Genomic DNA, 17,550 nt, shown 5'->3' with positions numbered 1-17,550 from the left:
AGCAAAAGAGAAAAAGCGACACACGTGAGCGGGGCCCCGGTGTGGGGGGGGGGGGGGGGGGGGGGGGGGGGGGGGGGGGGAGACGAGAGCCCATCCCAGCAGTCATTGAGTGAGAGGCGGGGTACACCCTGGATCGCTCGTCAGAATGTCACAGAGACGACAACCCACCGTTCACAACAAGAGGCAATTTAGAAGCGCCAATTAAGCACACTTGCATGTCTTTGGACTCTGGGAAAGCCCACACAGGCAAGGGGAGAGCATGCAGCCTCCAAGCAGAAAGAGGCCAATAGCAGGCCGGCCGGCAGGTTCGACCCCCGAAGAAGCAACCGCGCTAACCACGACAAAAGTGATTTTGTCCAAACAGGAGGCTTCCTACTCAGCTCTGCGGTTCACAGCTCCAGAGGTCCTAGCTAACGAGGGATGAGCTCGTCGGCTCTAATTGAATGACTCGATTAAACCGGCTTCACATTGGCAGCCAGTCACATGCTCTCTAATTGGCTGCTTCCTTGACGCTCCACGTGCTCTGGAGATATACAGTACAGACGGTGCAGCAGAGAAGCTCTGGCGTGATTGAAGAGATAAAAACATACCGGCTCACTGCAGAGACGCAACATCCTCCTCGTAAAGGTGATGTCATGTTATAATAGGCCTACTGGGTATCCACTGTTCCTACCGTCAGGGGTCAAAACACACGTCAGACTGCCCAAGTGTCGCTCGAGGCACGTTAAGTTGGATTTAAGTCTCTGTGCACACCTATACAGGTATTTCAATCACTAAGGCCGATTAGACCACTGCTATGCTGGGACTTCAGTGAGGTCACCGAACTCTATAGACTAAGAATGATAATTCGAACCGCAGCAGGGAGCTGTTTTCAGCAAAATAAAGCTCTGACAAACCCACCTGCTCAGCACCAAACAGCAGACGGAGACTCGCTGCTGAACACGGCCACACTGAACTACCAGCTACGGCCTACTATAATATTCTACAATAAGTCTAGTATGATGCAAAAACCAGCCAGATAAAATACAGTAAGCAGCTTAGTAGCTTCAAAAGAAGGAGACAGCAGAGTCTACTAAATTAATTTGGCTGTTGAGGGGAATTTCTTGTGAAAAACAGCTCCTCTGAGAAACACTCTGAAACCACTTCAAGTCCTTGGGAGGCAGAGGGTCTTTCTCATTTCCTGATTGTCTGCCTCCCTGTGTAGACTAGTTTGTTTACCATTCCTGGATTCATGCACACAGTAAACACCCCCTTGAGACGAACCCGAGCCATACAGCTGAGCTAAGCGGTTTTCCACACACACACTCCCTCTCTCTAAAGTAATTGTGTATGTCGGCGATGTTAACAGAAAGGCAGTGTGACCTGCCAGAATGTGAGCCCATAGCTGTAATGCGATTACCAGCGTATGAAACATGACAGACGATGAGAGTGAGACAAAGACGGAGTGGATCGGAGGAACGCAGCAGGTAAGATGGAGTGAGAAGAAGAAAGGGCAGCAGCAGAGGCACAGCAGGTAAACACTAACGTAATTGCCATTAGATCAATTTGATAGCGGTCAGAGATCACCGCTTGTGATGATGAATATTGATCTGATAAAACCACCGAGGCTGAAATATGGGCCGATGTGAATACAGGCAGGAGGAGAGCTACAGCTGCACTTACTCGGACCTGCATTATGAAAAAAAAAAAAAAAAAAACACACGACCATGCAACTCTGATAAAGCCAACAAACAGCAGACAACATTAGCGTCTAGCTGATGGAGCATGAAGTAGCTGAGAGAGTCCAAAATGGAGCTAAAAAAGGAGAGAAAACCCTTGACTTGCATTCATCCGGTGACCAGAAATGAATGCCAACGCTGCTCTGCTGGTGTAGAGAAAGAACTGTGCTGGGTGTGTAAACAGGGACAGTCTGCTATGCCAAAGGGCTGGAGGAAATTCATCATGTGTATCTTTGAGGTCCAACAAACTTGTGGAATGCAGATTTATGTACATTTTAAAGCGTGCACCGTTTACGTCCATGTTTACTTCTTTGCCTTGGTTTCTAAGAGTCTGAATATTTGCAGAATATGAAACTGGAGGCAGTAATGTGTACGTCAATGTCCTGGTGCAGAATACATAACAAACACATTGCTCTATAGAGCTACTAGTGGTGGAGAATGCCACAGAGTACCTTTAAAGGGTGACATGTCAGTGTTGTGTCGACAGTTTGTTTCCAGTAGCCAAAAAAAAAAAAAAAAAAGTGGTTTTAAAAATAAGTATTTCTCACACCATTAAACAAATGGCTCATAATGAAAATACAAGCACAACCCACGAGGTAGAATATTGTGTGCGGTAGATGGAATGAGAAGAGAAAGGACTACGAGAGGTAAAAACTAGCAGGGGAGAGATGTGAAGTGTTTCCCTGGTCTCTGGGAAAGTTCAGGCTTTTGATTTGTAGCATCCAGACTTCACTTCAAGCAGAGCTCCACACACGCTCTGCATGATTGCCCAGAAATTGAAAACGGTGAAAAACTCAAAAGGCATGAGACTGAATTCATACTACATTTCAAAATGCAATTACAAAGCTTTTAGCCGCGTTGCCCGGACGGATTGACTCAGTGGAGTCGTGCACAAATTAGGAAAAGCTCAGTTTGGAGTTAGCAAAGCAGTCGGTGCTCCAGAAGAGAGAACAGAAGAGACAGGAGCGGTCCCTGGGGTCCTCTGCAGCGCTACACGTGTGCTGTGGGCACAATACACATCCCAACAGAGCGCTGAGCTGTCCGTGTGGACAGGCTGCAGAGTGAGCTTGGTTTCTGCACGACAAACATGAATACAGACACTAGTTACTAAAACAAAAAAAAAAAAAAAAAAAAAAAAAAAAAAAAAAAAAACACCTCAACATTTGCTGCAAAGATATTTTATTTTTTTTAAACAAACTTATCGAATCAGACATAAATATATGTACAGCATGTCCTTGCCAAGCTACACATTTGAATTATTTCTGTAGCATGTATTTTTTATTTTCCCTTCAGAAAGCTGGAGATCAGACTCAGAGCTGCTCTGACGCAACCAAAGTAGAGGATCAGCTCATCTTTCCGTCGGTATCGGTCTGTACGGACAGTCTGCATCACTGCTTCCATCCGCTGCTAAAGGACGCAGGGTCGCCACAAACCACCGACGCCACAGAGACAACGGTCACAAATGCAATCAGGTCGACCTTTTATTCTTTAAAGGAAAATGTGAGCCAATTCAATAAGACTTCGCCTGACATACGATCCATGCTGATTACATGAATCATCTGCATCCCATTAACATGAAGCCAGCGTAGCCTATAATGAAAGTCGACAGACCGAAACCCTGCAATTCATTGTTGGACCTGAAATTCAGGCTGAAATTGCTTTCTCTGAAAATTGCCACAGCGCATGCATTGGAACAGCAATACGACGAAGCTCCAGTCCGTTTCATTTGCATCCAATTATTGTGGGTGGCTTTTACTCACTTCATTCTGGGGCCGCAAATTGATCTGAACCGACTGTTTACAAGGAGGGAGGCAAATAGCTGCGAGTGACATGGAGTGCAAATAGAAACGTCATATTGTTTAACACTACAGTGCAAAACTGTGCGAGTCCCTGTTAGCTGTTCAACATGGAGAGACGACACCCTGAGGCAGACGGACGGCCGAGAGAACGCAGAGGGAAGCTGGGGTCCCCATTTATGAAAGAGGGATCATTCTTCAGGTTTCCTTAATATTCCTTCGGATGACATCACTTTGCAAGATAGCATGTGAAATGTGACGTAATCGCTGTCACGGCCAATCAGACGAGTCCGTCACGAGTTCATGCTTCTGGGTTAGTTGGTTGGTTAGTTAGTTGTCTGAAAAAAGGTTTCTTGGGTCAGCTGCTCAGGCGTCAGTGTTTTTCAAAGGAATAGTTTAAGGATGCCGTTTGATTTTGTATTCTCTACGCTAAAATGAGGCAGCTGCCAATAAGCTTAGTATAAAGACCGTAATCCACCCCCCCCTCTGTACAGTATGGATCTTTCTGCCCGGGTGCAGCAAGTTGGATGACAATGAAAACACTGGACGTTGGTTTTAGCAGCAGTAAGATCAACCAATCAGAAATATCTGAGCATATATGAAAGTTTCTCCATGTCAAAGAAAAAAAAAAAAAAAGTGCTTTCTTATTCACTCTGCTGGTGTGTTGAACACAGATCTGCCTGCCAATGAGTTCTTCACAAGGAACATCAGCCTGAAGGACTGAGCCTGAAAGATTAATAGTGACGTCATGTAATGCTAAATCAAGTAGGCATTATAGTAGAAGAAATATTCAAGGCATCCTCCCTTTCTAGAGTTTTTCATCCATCCATCTTCCCTTTGTACTCGTCTCCATCCGTCCATCTGTTGCGGTTTTATTCCCTCCCTCCGCTGGTCTTCCTCCCTGCTGAGAGGTAGAGGAGCTGCAGCCTCATTCTCATCTGCACACCCACAGTCTGGACCAACAGCACAAGTCACCAAACAAGTCAGCACAATGAAGGAATACATGAAGTGCAGAGTATTTCTAAATAAAAAGGAATTGAAACCAACCCGAGGCAGGCCTGCCATCTTTGCCATCATCACACTGTGGTCGGACTCGCTGTAGATGTTCTGGTCCTGACCAGGGTCACCTTCCAACATGTACAGCTCCCCAGCGTGGACATCCGACACGTTCACCTAGACAGAGAGGCAGATGGATGATCGACAAATAATCTGCTGCTGTCACGGAAAATGTCTCCAACATATTGAGCCAGACAACGATGGACGGATCAGTCACACGGAGGAGAGTAATAGACGGATATGTGACACACACACACACACCTGAAATGTTTGAGGGTTGAACCCCAGCCACAGAGTGTATCTATAGTCCCAGCAGCGCAGAGAGTAACCCATGATCTTTATGTCTTTAAGGTCGGGGAGGTCAGAGTTCACCTAAAGAAATTTAAAAAAAAGAGCATTGAACTACAAACGCATCTTAGAAACCCTTTCTGCAGTGCCGTCAGATCCAGAGCTGCCAACTGGTCCTGCGAGGCGGCCGATGAGCTGATGTCAGGCTGCCAGACTCCTCAGTGCAGAGATGAACCTGCAGCAGCTGCAGCGCTCGCCGGGACGCGTTCGTTCTAAAGACGTGGCACTCGTGGCGGGCAGCTCCACAGCGATCTTTAGACAGCTCATGGAAGCTTTTTTTCATTTGCTTTTCTGAACACTCGCATCTGGTACCTGAGGAGTAGCAGCAGGTCGAGGGTACTGGCTAAAAGATATGGCTTCTCCATTCCTTCGTCGTTCTCGGCGATGGAAGGTGTGGGCCCGGTCGACTCCTTCTGTACACAACTCTTCCTGAAAGCAAGCGGGCACAGTGAAGGGTTAATGTCAGGTCGTAAACGTCAGAGTCCATTGCGTCACATCGGGCATGTTTACAGAGTGTTTACTTCCATTAACTTTGTTTGGCAATGTTGATGCGCGCTCCAGTTGAACTGACTGCACAGAAGGCGCCTGAAGGTTTTCTGTTCGGTTCTTGTGCTGCAACTTGTGGAAAATGTGAAGTAGGAGCTCGACACGACAGGAAACCGTGGTTTCAGCTAAAGACCAGAAGGATCACAGAAGTTCAACAAGCGGCGTCAGAGTTACAGACTGAAGGACATTCTGAGCTCGATTTGGAATCCCACTTTAGTCTGAGATTTAAATAAGTAAGACCGAGGGCCTGCAGCCATGTTACAATAGATGCTCTGTGAGGCACTGAAATCACAGCATTTACATGCTCATGACATTATTCAGAGGCCATTTCCTTCACTATTATAGTCACACCTGATGCAGATCTACAGAATACCTCCATAGCTTCATGTTATGGCTCATATTTATAGCAGTTTGTTAAGGGAAAGCAAATAAATGCCTTGAAGGTCCCGTTTTAAATGAGCTGAATTTATCCTATTAATGTTTGTATTGGATTACATTTAGATTTTAGTTCAACGGTCAGCGATGGTGGCTTTGTGGCCATGTTGTCAGCAAATAGAGGACGTATGCGATATGTTTCATTAAGTGGAAGATATTGTAGCTGTCAGAATTTCCTGATATGTTCAACTCTGAATAAAAAATGTAAAGAGATTTACCTTCACCACTGTGGTTGAGACAACACCCACAGCTTTCAGTGCATAGCTTAAATAAGAGAAAACTACCAGATTCATTGAGCGCATTCATTTTCATCCATTCATACCTGGAAAGAAATGACGGGACACGATGCAGGTGCTTTGAGGCCAGCCAGGTAGGAGACGGTGGGAAAAACATCCACCAGCTCCACCACGTTTCTGATAACTCTGTCATCTGGAGAAAAAGAGAGCGCGAGAGCGAGATGTCAGCAAATTAGAGAGAGTCTTACATACCCACTGACGGCAAATTAGCCAAGATATCCTCCACAATGTACCAGACGCCGGCTCTTAAATTTCATCATCGTTGCACTTGAAGTAAAAATATCAAAGTGTATCCTCGTCTAAATACTTTCGGGAGCTCTCCGTGTAAATCACACTTCATTTAAGTCAGGTTGGCATAATCATACAGCTTTCATATGAGGAATGAGGACCAGAAATGTGAAGTCAAAGTTGAGCTCCCTTTGGTGTCTTGATGTACATGGTGCTTTTAAATGAAGGGATTGTACATGTTAATCAATAGTAAGTTGTTGTCAGTGACGGGGCCTTACTCTTGAAGCTGCGCTGTGGCTGCATGAAGACATCAATAAAGGGAAAGGTAGACTCTCGCCACGAAACGCGGTGGCTGGTGAGCCCAGGAACGTAGAAGATGAGGGGGACGCGTGTTGAAACATCAAAATTTGAATATTTAGCCCACTCGCCGTGTTCTCCTAATGACCACCCTGCAACAAGAGGCACACAAAAAGATTAGAGAAGACGTTAGTTCAAAAAGACCCGAGGCAGACGGGAGGAATGAACCCAACGAAAGCTGTGAATCTACGGCATAAAAACACTTTAGAAACAGACTCGCAGTCATCTAGCATTTGAAAACAAAGGCTTTTGATTGAGCTTTACTGGTTATAAATCAGCACAGGAAAGGATTCACTCCGGTGTCCTCCACTGAAGGAGACATTACAAGAAGAAGAGTTTCTAAGTCAGAAAGTTTAAGAAAACAGGAGGTAGTGCAAGAAAGAGCTGGTCTTTAGTTTACATCTAGATTTGTAGGAGGAGGTAACGGAACAATATGCTGTAACCACACTGCCCTCTGGTGGCACCGACGAGCAGAACTGCCACATGTCTGCAATATTCATTACACATCTGGAAGATTTAGCACTACTTCTTAAATAATGTGCACCGAGAGGCTGATATCTGATGAGTTAATCATTTCACTAGATATTTGGAGAGCGATCGATCTTAGTCCACTAACCGTGATCGGAGGTGAACACCACCACAGTGCTGTCAGACAGCCCCAGAGCATCAAGAGCGCCGAGCAGCCGCCCAACTTGAGCGTCCATGTAGGACACGGCAGCGTAGTAGTGCTGACGGATACGCAGCTGGAAGACATGAAGAACACAAGTGTGGGATTTTTTTTTATTTTTTTTTTTAGGGAGTAGTAGCAGCACAGAAAAGTTGTACACGTCTTGAAAGTACCTGAAAGTCTTTAGGAATCGGCCCGTAGGGGAAGCTGATGTTGAGCTTCTGGACATCGTCTCTCCTCCTCACGTCCATCCAGGGGTTGTAGGCCACAGGTGGAAGCCGTGTAGGGACATCGGGGTCCGGGGCCAGAGCCATTTCATCAATGGGATATAGACTCAGGTACTCCTGTAACAATATGACGGCACACTTCATACACAAAGTAACAAATATCTCGAGAACCTCCGATCTCCTTCACACTTCAATCTGCAATGTAACCAGTAACATTCATGTGTCGGGTAACAAAAATGTGTTCATGTGAAATGAACCCCCAATAATATGACAACTTCATAGTAAGATCAGTTTTTAATCTGGCAGAGATCGCTGCGTGTTCAGACATTATGGGGTTAATCTCATGTCACATACATCACATGGTGACAGCTGGCTTGACCTTTTCTCTCTTCATCCCTCAACTTGCCGTCTGTAGGAAACTTCTTGGTCTCCGTTGAGTCTTCCACTTCATCATACTCTCTCCTCCTCCATGCCAAATGGTGAGTCCCATTTATCTAGATCAGTCCTCACTAAATTCACATCACATACAGTAGGGATCTCAAGTCTAGCTTTCAGAGGTTCCTTTTCTGTATTCTAGTCTTTTTTTAAAAACTACACCCCCACATCAAAACTAGCAGCTCGATGGGTGTATATTTGGGCTCATTGGGCCTCATGCAAGCTGCACCAGTACCAACAGATACGTGCTTAAAGGGCTCGTACCAAAGAACAATGTTCCTGTATTTTTAATTTTCTCTTGGTATTAATGCTTTTCAGCAGCGGTCCAGACCCGTCATAGCAGTTAGTCTGCGGTTATGCAAGCCTACGTTTTTCACTAATGATTGTATATGTTGTTACTTTAAAGCAATTTGGAGTTTGAAAATCCTAAATACATTTTGACTCTGTATTCGTATTATAGGCCAATACAAGCCTAACTTTATAACAGTCTAATAGCATCACCATGAAGTTAAACTGTTATACGGCTTTATACATTTGAAACCCTCTTGCTGTGGCGAGTAGTTTGGTCTTTATTTCAGTGACAGTGTGACTCTCAGGGGACACGGCAGTAACAGCATGCGTTACGTTTCCTCGTCTTCAACAGATCCCTTAATTCAACTGCAGCTGCTTTTAAAAGTGATACTTTCCTTTATGAATCTCCAGAAGCAGGACTTGAATATAGGACATATGGGGCAGGAGGCGTAGCCTCATATGGCATTAATTATGCTTTTTACAATTCTCATGAATATGCGTCCAGCATGGTTATGCTGGTCATTTACACAGTTATCTGGAGTTAGGAGCGTTTACTGTGTGCTTTAATGTGGCTGATCTGAAGAGGAAGTTTGGATTAAAATGATCTTGCATGAGCTCCGACGCTGCAGTCGTCTACTGACTCAGAGTATTGAGTTCTGTGGGAACTTAAGCTGTGCTCCCTTTATCACCGAGGCTCAACAGTGTTCTTTATGGCACTTGTCTCTCACTCTCGCCCCTCTATGTTGACACCATCATTCATCCTCATGTTCTGGCTTTATATACGCTCAGACTTTTGTCTCTGGAAAATCACAGTCGTGCAAGAGACGAGTCTTTGTCCACAACAACACTGCCTCTCGCAGCAGGACAATGACTTGCACTTTCCCACTCAGGCTCAGGCTCCAGGGAATAATAGACTCCTATAACGCACGCCAGTGAGTGAATGAGCATTACAGAAAGAATATTTCACCTTCAGTCCATGGGCTTTACATATAGCTAGACTGATCAGAGATAATGCAGATAGATCACGACACGTCAGATGACAAATAAAATGCTTTAGCTCATTTAGAAACTGTCAATTACATAATTTGTCCACCAGACAGTCACAGGTTTATTATTCAACTGTATGTCAGGCTAAATACATATTTATTATAAAAATAAGTATTTAAGGAAACCCTTCTGAAGATGATTGAATATGTTAAATGCTATATAATAAATACCTGCCAGTATATTGTTATCAGATAAGACTATAAGCTATAGTCTGCAACTCATCAGTCAAGGTTCACAACGGCTCTTCACAGCACCATCAAGTCGCGTAGCTTCCATTAGACGCGCATGAGCACCGACGCTGGTCAACAGCTCATTCACAGTAATCAATAGAAGTTCATCAGGTCACAATCAGAGTCATGAAATGGTTATACGTGTGTTTTAGGATGACCAAAGTGTAGCAGACAGCATTTAAAAAGACGGTGAACAGTTACGGCCCCACCGAGCATGCAGAGAGCCGTTTACACACCTCCAGCACATGATCAGCTGACTAAGATCTGCCACACACTGCTCTTTAGCGCTGCACTGCAATGAGCCGTGCAAATGAAAAGATTACACCACTGCTGCTGCTGTGATCAAGCACTTCCACAGCTGTGTTAACAGATGAACTTCTTCCAGCCACTAAACACAATCACAATGAATGTTCCACATCAACAGGTGCTGGAACTGATCCATTTAAGGAGGAGTCAACTTTAAAGGCATCAGTATCACAAAAACTGCTTGAATCATCAAATCACATCATGCTTCCTATATAATAGGACACACACTGACATTTATACACAACAAACATAAAAGAAGTGTCACTTCTCTGTATTCTAAACACTAAATGTATGCGTATTGAAGTCATACGTCCTTGGTTCTAATATTTGTAGTTATTTTGGTAGATCAAGGCGTCACTATGAAACTAGTTGTGAAGGTTAAAACCTCCTGAGCCTTTTAAAACCAGTCAGCATCGACTGACTGGACTGAAGCCTGAGACAGGAACCTGCAACCTATATCATTACTGGTTTTCACAATAAAACTGTTGATTTACTCATTATCTACCCATTATGTACGTCATAATAGGGTCTTACAGGCATTCATATTAAGAACCTGTGGATGGGGGGGGGGATTTGATGCTGTATTTTCACTGCAGTTCATCACTGATGTGTTCACTTTCACTCTATGTGCAAAATAATATGCACAAGTTTTTTTTTTTTCTTTAATATATAATTTTCACTATTTTTCCTCTGTACATGCGTCTATTTTTCTCTTTTAAATATGTTCTCTTGAATGAACAGAAAAATCTATTATATATCCAACATATTGCCATTGCACTGTAAGTCAATCCCCATCTGTTCTTTCAATAAAAACTTTACAAGAAAGGTCACGTACCTGAGGTATCCTGAAGGGAATGTGTGGTTTGTGAAAGCCCACAGCCAAGAAGAAAGGAACGTTGTCGCCGTCGTCGGCCCGACTCTTCAGTAACCTCACTGCCTCCTCGGTGCTCTCCAGGTCGGGCAGGGTTCCCCCGGGCTGCTCCGACACGTCCACCGCACACAGCAAGTTGGCGTGGAGTTTACCATCCTCTCCTTTACACATCTGGAATAAAAAGGGTTTTATTGTTCAGTGTCTTTCACTAACGGAACATAGAGAAACAAAGATACTTTAACAAAGCGGATACTTGTTCTCCATAGGAAAGTAATAGCCGAGTGTGACCATTAAAAAGGAAAACATTAAATACATTTTCCTGTATGTGTGCGAGATATAATTTGACTTTTCCATCACACACCTTTTCTTTCTCGTATCTAAATGAAGGTGGGTGGTAGGCAGGGGTGGACCAGCTGTAGGGGTAGTCATCGGAGTGGTTAGAGGCAATACCTAAAGAAAATACAAAGTTACTTCTATACAATTATAGAGACTCAGAAATGTAACAAGTAAACAACAAAGTCATGCAGATCGAGTTCTGTGCTTCTTACTGCAGTTTCATTGGTAACCACTCAGCAAGGACCTCTGTATCACTTCCTAAATTTGCTGCTGTCCAGCATACACTTGAGTTTCTATTTAAAAATGTATGTAATTAATCTCACCTGGATGAAATACCTTGCCCACAGATGCGGTGAAGTACCCTCTGGATTTGAAGTACTGTGGCAGGGTGGTGTAGTTTCCAGAATGGGTTCTCCAGTAGGAGTTGAAGTCGTACAGCCTGGTGGTGTCAGGTCTGCGGCTGGTTAACATGGACGTACGGCTGGGAGCGCACACGGCTTGCTGGGAGAGGAAATGCCACCTTTAATGTTTCCCCATGAGGTTATTATTATTAACGTATACAACACCCACTGACCTGTGCATATGCATTGAGAAAAACTTGGCTTTTGGATGCCAGCTGGTCAATGTTTGGAGATTTTGCCACAGAGTCTCCGTAGCAGCCCAAGGACGTCCGCAAATCATCCGCCATGATGAGGAGGACATTCTTCCTCTCTGACAGATCTCACACACACACACACACACACACACAATTAATTCATGTTTTTTTTTCACTTTTAAATGAACCTATTAAGTAAAGGGTTCAGGCAGATTGCTGCAAAGGAAAGCTCAATAGCAAGTAAGGATGAAATGATCAAAAAGCTGAAACTAGGTGCTGTTAAACACGTGAAAACAGCAACTAGTAGCTAACGTTAAAGCTACCGATACATAAACAGATAAAAGCTGAACAGAAACTTTCAAGTTCCAAACTCAATCAGCCAGACGGTACAAGTAAACCTCACGAACAAAGCACCATTCAATGAGTAAACTTAATTAACGTCAGCTTGGCTGCAGCCACTAAGTAAACACAACAAACACTCATTAACCGCTAATGGGAGCTGGTTACTGCGATGTACTGTTCAGAGGAGCTGACAGCCGAACATATCACTAAAATAAATGATAAGACAACCGGTCTTTAGTCATCTTAATGCCTGTGTGGTATTTGTACAAGTTTTGCTATCCAACAGTGTATTAGTACAAACTCTCACGTTACCTCTACTTGCAACAACAGCCAGTGTGTGGAGGGCCAGGAGGAGAAGACATACTCGGAGACAAGTGAACATTTTGATTTGTCAGAGAAGACTAACGACACAATAAACTTCAGATACAGTTTACTTTTGCAAAGTTAACCTCGCATCCTCTCTGCTGCTGCTTCCGTCCTCCACACTGTCTGGTAGCCAAACAATTGACTGTGTCGCTGTCGTCTTTAAATAACTTCCTGATTATCGCGTCGCCCCTGAGTGAAATGTTTTCATTGGTCACTCAGCAGTGGCCCCGCCCCACAGCGCTAATCGTATTAGTTAAAAGATGTGTCAATCATCTTTAATGCCACACAGGTGTCTTGTGTGTGTATTTGTTGTCTAACTTGACGTTGCTGTAGCTAAGAGATGTTAAATAAAGAGAGGTCTCACTCTGCAGCAATTGGAGTTGCAATTGTAACAAGATCCCTAATATTACGGCTGAAACGTTATTTAGGTAATTCTAAGTTTAAGGACTAAACAAACAGTAAACAAAAATAAACAGTTGACAGATTCATGGTATCAAGTTCAAGTTCTTTGTTTCCACATGCACAACAATTACGGAGAGGCAGTCGTTGAGGCATTGGACATCTTGGATCTCATGCTCCTGCAACAATGCTCTTTAAATATGTATTTTTATAAAAGGAAATCACATAAGCAAAAGCAAAATGAGAATCTAAGACAATAAATAGGGCTGAAATCTTAAACATAACATATAAAATAAAGTAGACCTAATATAAATTGGTGGTGGGCAGTATTACAAATAAATAAATGGAACATAAACAGGGATGTAGTGAATGTATGTGCATAATGAAAATGAATAAATATAAAAAGGTGTATACACTTTACAACAGTATTGTAAAACAGTCATTAAAGTTTATAAAGGTAAAGTGACGGTATCGGGAAACTATCAACGCCTATGACTCTATATTGAAGAACAATATTTCCAATAATTCCAAGAAATATTTTACAATGGGGAAAAAACTTTCTGATCTTCAAACACTGCCACGAGCTAAGAGGAGAGCGCATGCATGAGGCTCGGTCTAGGTTTGCTGAGTGAATTTGAGGTGATGAGTACGTTATCTTCCTACACATAGACGATCTTTGGCTACAAAGGCAGCAACACAAAACATGGCTGACAGCGCGGCTAAACGTGAAGCGGACAGTGCAGGAACCGATGAATTAGCTCAGAGAGTCAAGAGGGCGAAAGCTGACAATGAGAATGGAGGCGGAGGAGCTGGAAAGGATCCTGAATGTGAAAATATTCTGTCTGAGTTTAAAACGTCCGCCGTGTTGAGTGATTCTGCGCGGGAGAAAAACATCTTCATCCGCGGAAAGGTAACCTGAAGGCTGCTGTTAGCTGTAAGAAGTAGCTCAGCGAACTAACTAACTCTAGCTGTGGTTATAATGTTGAGAGCAATTGTTGGTAACTTAAGAGGAAAATGTTTTTAGTGTTGTATTAATTGAAAGGTCTGAGTAGTTTCGTGAAGGAAAGGTGGAACATTGACTTCCGGTTCGATATTTCAAAATAATAGTCTGTGCGACAGTGATTTATTGTAAAAATGGATTTCACAGAAATGAGTATGAGAACGACATGAGGGGCCGTTTTGCCTTTATTCTATTCGGAGGGGATAACGAGTCTCATGACCAGCGCAGGCAGAAATGAAACCGTTGAACGTGTCTTCTCCAGCTTGCCGGTCAGGAGGCTGTGGTCATCCTGGAGAAGACTCCCATCAGAGAGGACTCCCTGGCTGAGCTCTTCAGCGGCTCCAGGCTGAAGCTGGAGATGAGGAACGACATCTACAGCACATATCGGTTGCAGGCTCCCCCTCAACTCAATGGTACGGTCAGAATGAGGAAAGGAAATAAACTGACTCGAGATATCAGCTAGACCCAAGGTTGATAGCTTGTGTGTTTCTGTTTTGCAGAGATCAAGACTACAGTCGTGTGTCCGGCCACGGAGAAGCACGTAAAGAAATACCAGCGGCAGGAGAGTTTCCTGGTGGAGGAGACGGGGGAGGACTATCAGTCCATCACTTTGCCCTACATTCAGAAGCAGAGTTTCAGCGTGCAGGTCAGCATCCTGAAACCTCCTCCTGTAGCGCATCAGTAGCGGGCTTACATTGGCATCATAATGCACACGTGTGAATGTACAACATCAACATGTCGACTGCCCCCTGCCCCCCCCTCTAGTGGGTCCACAACATCCTGGAGAAGAAGGCCGAGGTTGAGAGGATAGTCTTTGAAGATCCTGACCCAAAAGTTGGCTTTGTCCTCCTCCCAGATTTCAAATGGGACCAGAAACAGGTGAGCTAACAGGAAGTTAGGTACCAGGGAGGACATGAGGTGGAATAAATGTCAGCCATGACATTTATATTCTCAGGACTACAGCCTTTTTCTCCTGGAGTGAGAAATAACTTCATGTCAACTCTGTAAAGTAAGTCCTAATGGACGATGCAGTTTAACAATATCTTGTCTTCTTCTATCAGGTGGATGATTTATATCTGATCGCCATCGCACAGCAGAGAGACATCAGGAGTCTCAGAGACCTGACGCCAGAGCATCTACCGCTGCTGCAGAACGTCTTCCAGAAAGGAAAGGTGAGGAAGAAAAACAAGCAGGAAACGTCCTCTTCTTCCAGCCGCTGCCATTACACTTTCTATTTTAGAGCGCTAGGACCAGACATAGCTGTTAATGATTAGAGAGAAAACAGACAGCAGTGTGCATATTCGAACGCCCCTTTCCTTGTGATCTAGGAGGCCGTCCTGCAGCGCTACAAGCTTCCAGCCAGTAAGCTGAGAGTCTACCTGCACTACCAGCCGTCCTACTACCACCTCCACGTCCACTTCACCAAGCTGGGCTACGAGGCGCCGGGCTGCGGCGTGGAGCGGGCCCACCTCCTCGCGGACGTCATCCAAAACCTCCAGTCCGACCCCCGGTACTACAAAACCCGGACCCTGTACTTCCCCCTGAGGGCAGACGACGGACTGCTCGGCAAGTTCAAGGAGGCGGAGAGGCTGTGATTTACCGTCAGACACTTGTTCCACCCATCCAAACTGTGTGGAGAATCCTTTTTTTGTGTTTTTTTTTTTTTTTTGATACATCATTTGTGCATGTTTGAGTGATTCCTCAGCAAGGTGGATTTCATACTATTCCTGACGTGACATGAGTCAACCCGTTGACTAAAGGATTTAAAGACAAAGTCTCTGTTTTAAATGTCTTTCATATGTTTTCTACATGTTAACTGAATGTTGCTGACTGAATTAAAGAGTCATTTTTTTCTACTCTTGATGTTGTCACTTGTTTTGTAATATTTGAGACAGGTTCAACTGCCTGAGACGACATTTAAAATCACTATCGTTGAGTTTTCTGAAGTGGACACTTGTATTTCATCACATGTCATGGTGGTGAAGTAAAGTGGCCGAGGACTTTTATACGTCACCTTTCAAACACCGAGGCAATTCAAACTACCAAATTTGATGTCAAAATAATGTGACAACTGCAACACTAGATGGCAGCAATAATCCCAAAAGATTCCAACTTTTTCATTGAAACTTAACACAAAAAACAAACTCCAGTCTTGGTAACTAATTAACCCTTAGTTCCCTTAGTTTCCCTTTTCTTTACTAAAAGAGAACAAACAGCACGTTATAGTTCTGCAGGTCATGTCAACAAAAGGTTATCATTTCTCCACCACACTATATTTAACCTGAGTCACTTTGCAAACATCTGGAGCCGAAGTACTATGTTTAGTTGGATTGATCAAACACACTGTCGGAGGTTCTCCTACTGCTGCATGCGCCTCAAGTAAAGACGATGCAGTCTGGAAACGAATCAACAGTGAGAGCTGCTTTTCAGTTTTCAGTAGTTAGTTCGGGCACAGAGAGGTTCACAGTTGACACATGGTTATATTGTTTGTTATTAAGGAGATTTCTAGCAGCGGACATGATTTTCTTATCTCCTCAGAGGTCAGTTGGCCAGATGCTCTGCTATGTGCTTAAGTTGCATTCACGTGTTCCTCGTAAAAATGTAAACTAATTAACAGCACCCAAAACTGTAAGAAATACAATAAGAGCCTCATTATATCCATGCAGGCACCATGTCAGGGACGCTTTAGTGGTCTGTTAAAGCCGAAGAAGCTACAACTTTTTAAGGGTTCGAGTTAACTTACAATGTCATGGGAAGTTGTGTAAATTCCTGGTTTACAAGTAAAACAAATCTGAATTTCAGTGCATCTCTCACATATTAAATGTGTGATCACATTTCAATCTTCCAAACACCATTTATTAGTTCAGTGTCACAACTGAAGCACACCTCTGAGAAATAGAGCATTTGTAATATCAGATAACATACTTTCGTGTCACAAACGCTACATTAAAATAATTGTGTCCCAGAACGTATTTTAAAGCTGAGCCATGTTTTAAAATCTACTTACACTTTACTTCATATTATTTTTATTTGCACTCTTTTTTTGTAAATACTCCTGATCATCAGCTCGTCGCGGTAGGATTCAGAGCATTCCGAGGCGCCTCTGAACGCAGCGCCGTGGAGCAGCGGACGCAGGGCAGGACCGAGACAAGTAATCCAATCATTAGTCCACTACCAGAGCTGATGTCTTGGATCCAGTCTCTGAGGGATGAGTTCACCCTGAGACCGTTTGAGGTGGAGTACACACGGTGAGTCTGCCCTCCGCGCTCACGGTGATCTCTAGATGCACTTCAGGTCCGCGAGAGAGAAACTTTTGGGCGGAGATGCTATTTATGAGAGTTATTATTGGGCTGCTGGGAATTATGACGCTGATCGATACATGCGGTCGATGTGGTGTCCGGCTACGCTTGGCTTTTGTTTGTGCATCGGCTGAAGTTGTTGAGAGAGGAGGAGTGTTGTTTTGTGTTCGGATCCCGGTCTAATGGGGCGATGTAGGTGGGCTGTTATGGCTCTGATCATCCTCAAGAGTTCTTGAAGTCCAATGGGGAGTTTTTAAGGGTTTTATTTGGGACACATCTGTGATATTCTAACTGAGAACTGATTTTGCTACGCTGTATGTTTATTTGATTTTTTTAAATGTTAGTTAAACTGTATGTTT

General features: G+C 43.9%; 3 protein-coding genes across 9 annotated transcripts in view; 2 read left to right on the top strand and 1 right to left on the bottom strand.

Annotated features, from left to right (window-relative positions):
- Nucleotides 1–2,880: 2,880 nt before the first annotated feature.
- ids (iduronate 2-sulfatase) lies at nucleotides 2,881–13,090 on the bottom strand. Of its 7 annotated transcripts, none has more exons than XM_031857743.1 (14): nucleotides 12,440–13,090; nucleotides 11,765–11,910; nucleotides 11,514–11,691; nucleotides 11,216–11,304; nucleotides 10,819–11,025; nucleotides 7,621–7,791; nucleotides 7,397–7,523; nucleotides 6,702–6,872; nucleotides 6,222–6,328; nucleotides 5,440–5,589; nucleotides 5,231–5,347; nucleotides 4,832–4,942; nucleotides 4,562–4,687; nucleotides 2,881–4,418 (listed from the first exon to the last, which is right to left on the bottom strand). In XM_031857743.1, exons 1-14 carry the CDS (start codon nucleotides 12,507–12,509, stop codon nucleotides 4,323–4,325), a joined length of 1,866 nt encoding a protein of 621 aa, XP_031713603.1. In that variant the 5' UTR covers nucleotides 12,510–13,090; the 3' UTR covers nucleotides 2,881–4,322. The 7 variants fall into 7 exon arrangements, with proteins under 7 accessions (XP_031713603.1, XP_031713604.1, XP_031713605.1 ...); XM_031857744.1 differs by having other exon boundaries at nucleotides 2,881–4,415; XM_031857745.1 differs by having other exon boundaries at nucleotides 11,765–11,901.
- Nucleotides 13,091–13,573: 483 nt separating this feature from the next.
- dcps (decapping enzyme, scavenger) lies at nucleotides 13,574–16,152 on the top strand. The gene is made up of 6 exons (XM_031857750.1): nucleotides 13,574–13,802; nucleotides 14,155–14,305; nucleotides 14,393–14,538; nucleotides 14,658–14,771; nucleotides 14,954–15,064; nucleotides 15,221–16,152. The coding sequence occupies exons 1-6, from the start codon at nucleotides 13,596–13,598 to the stop codon at nucleotides 15,485–15,487; spliced, it is 996 nt and encodes a 331-aa protein (XP_031713610.1). The 5' UTR covers nucleotides 13,574–13,595; the 3' UTR covers nucleotides 15,488–16,152.
- An 824-nt stretch (nucleotides 16,153–16,976) lies between these two features.
- The window catches only part of LOC116389224 (protein piccolo), a 34,385-nt gene continuing 33,811 nt past the window's right edge, over nucleotides 16,977–17,550 (top strand). The window contains exon 1 of the mRNA XM_031857739.1: nucleotides 16,977–17,140. Coding sequence (XP_031713599.1) covers nucleotides 17,076–17,140 — 65 coding nt within the window. The 5' untranslated portion in view covers nucleotides 16,977–17,075. The remainder of the gene's footprint in view (nucleotides 17,141–17,550) is intronic.

The sequence above is a fragment of the Anarrhichthys ocellatus genome, unplaced genomic scaffold (genome assembly GCF_004355925.1).
Source record: "Anarrhichthys ocellatus isolate YVR2014 unplaced genomic scaffold, GSC_Weel_1.0 scaffold19, whole genome shotgun sequence".
Lineage (NCBI taxonomy): Eukaryota > Metazoa > Chordata > Actinopteri > Perciformes > Anarhichadidae > Anarrhichthys > Anarrhichthys ocellatus.
This window is presented reverse-complemented; position numbering and strand designations above follow the sequence as displayed.

Excerpts from the sequence above, each read along its gene's own strand:
- ids (XM_031857743.1), bottom strand. The coding sequence starts at position 12,509 with ATGTTCACTTGTCTCCGAGTATGTCTTCTCCTCCTGGCCCTCCACACA. Across the intron at positions 11,305-11,513 it reads GGGCAAGGTATTTCATCCAG|GTATTGCCTCTAACCACTCC; the intron begins GTGAGATTAATT and ends TATTTTCTTTAG. Across the intron at positions 7,524-7,620 it reads CGATTCCTAAAGACTTTCAG|CTGCGTATCCGTCAGCACTA; the intron begins GTACTTTCAAGA and ends CATGTCTTCCAG.
- dcps (XM_031857750.1), top strand. The coding sequence starts at position 13,596 with ATGGCTGACAGCGCGGCTAAACGTGAAGCGGACAGTGCAGGAACCGAT. Across the intron at positions 14,772-14,953 it reads TCAAATGGGACCAGAAACAG|GTGGATGATTTATATCTGAT; the intron begins GTGAGCTAACAG and ends TTCTTCTATCAG. Across the intron at positions 15,065-15,220 it reads ACGTCTTCCAGAAAGGAAAG|GAGGCCGTCCTGCAGCGCTA; the intron begins GTGAGGAAGAAA and ends CTTGTGATCTAG.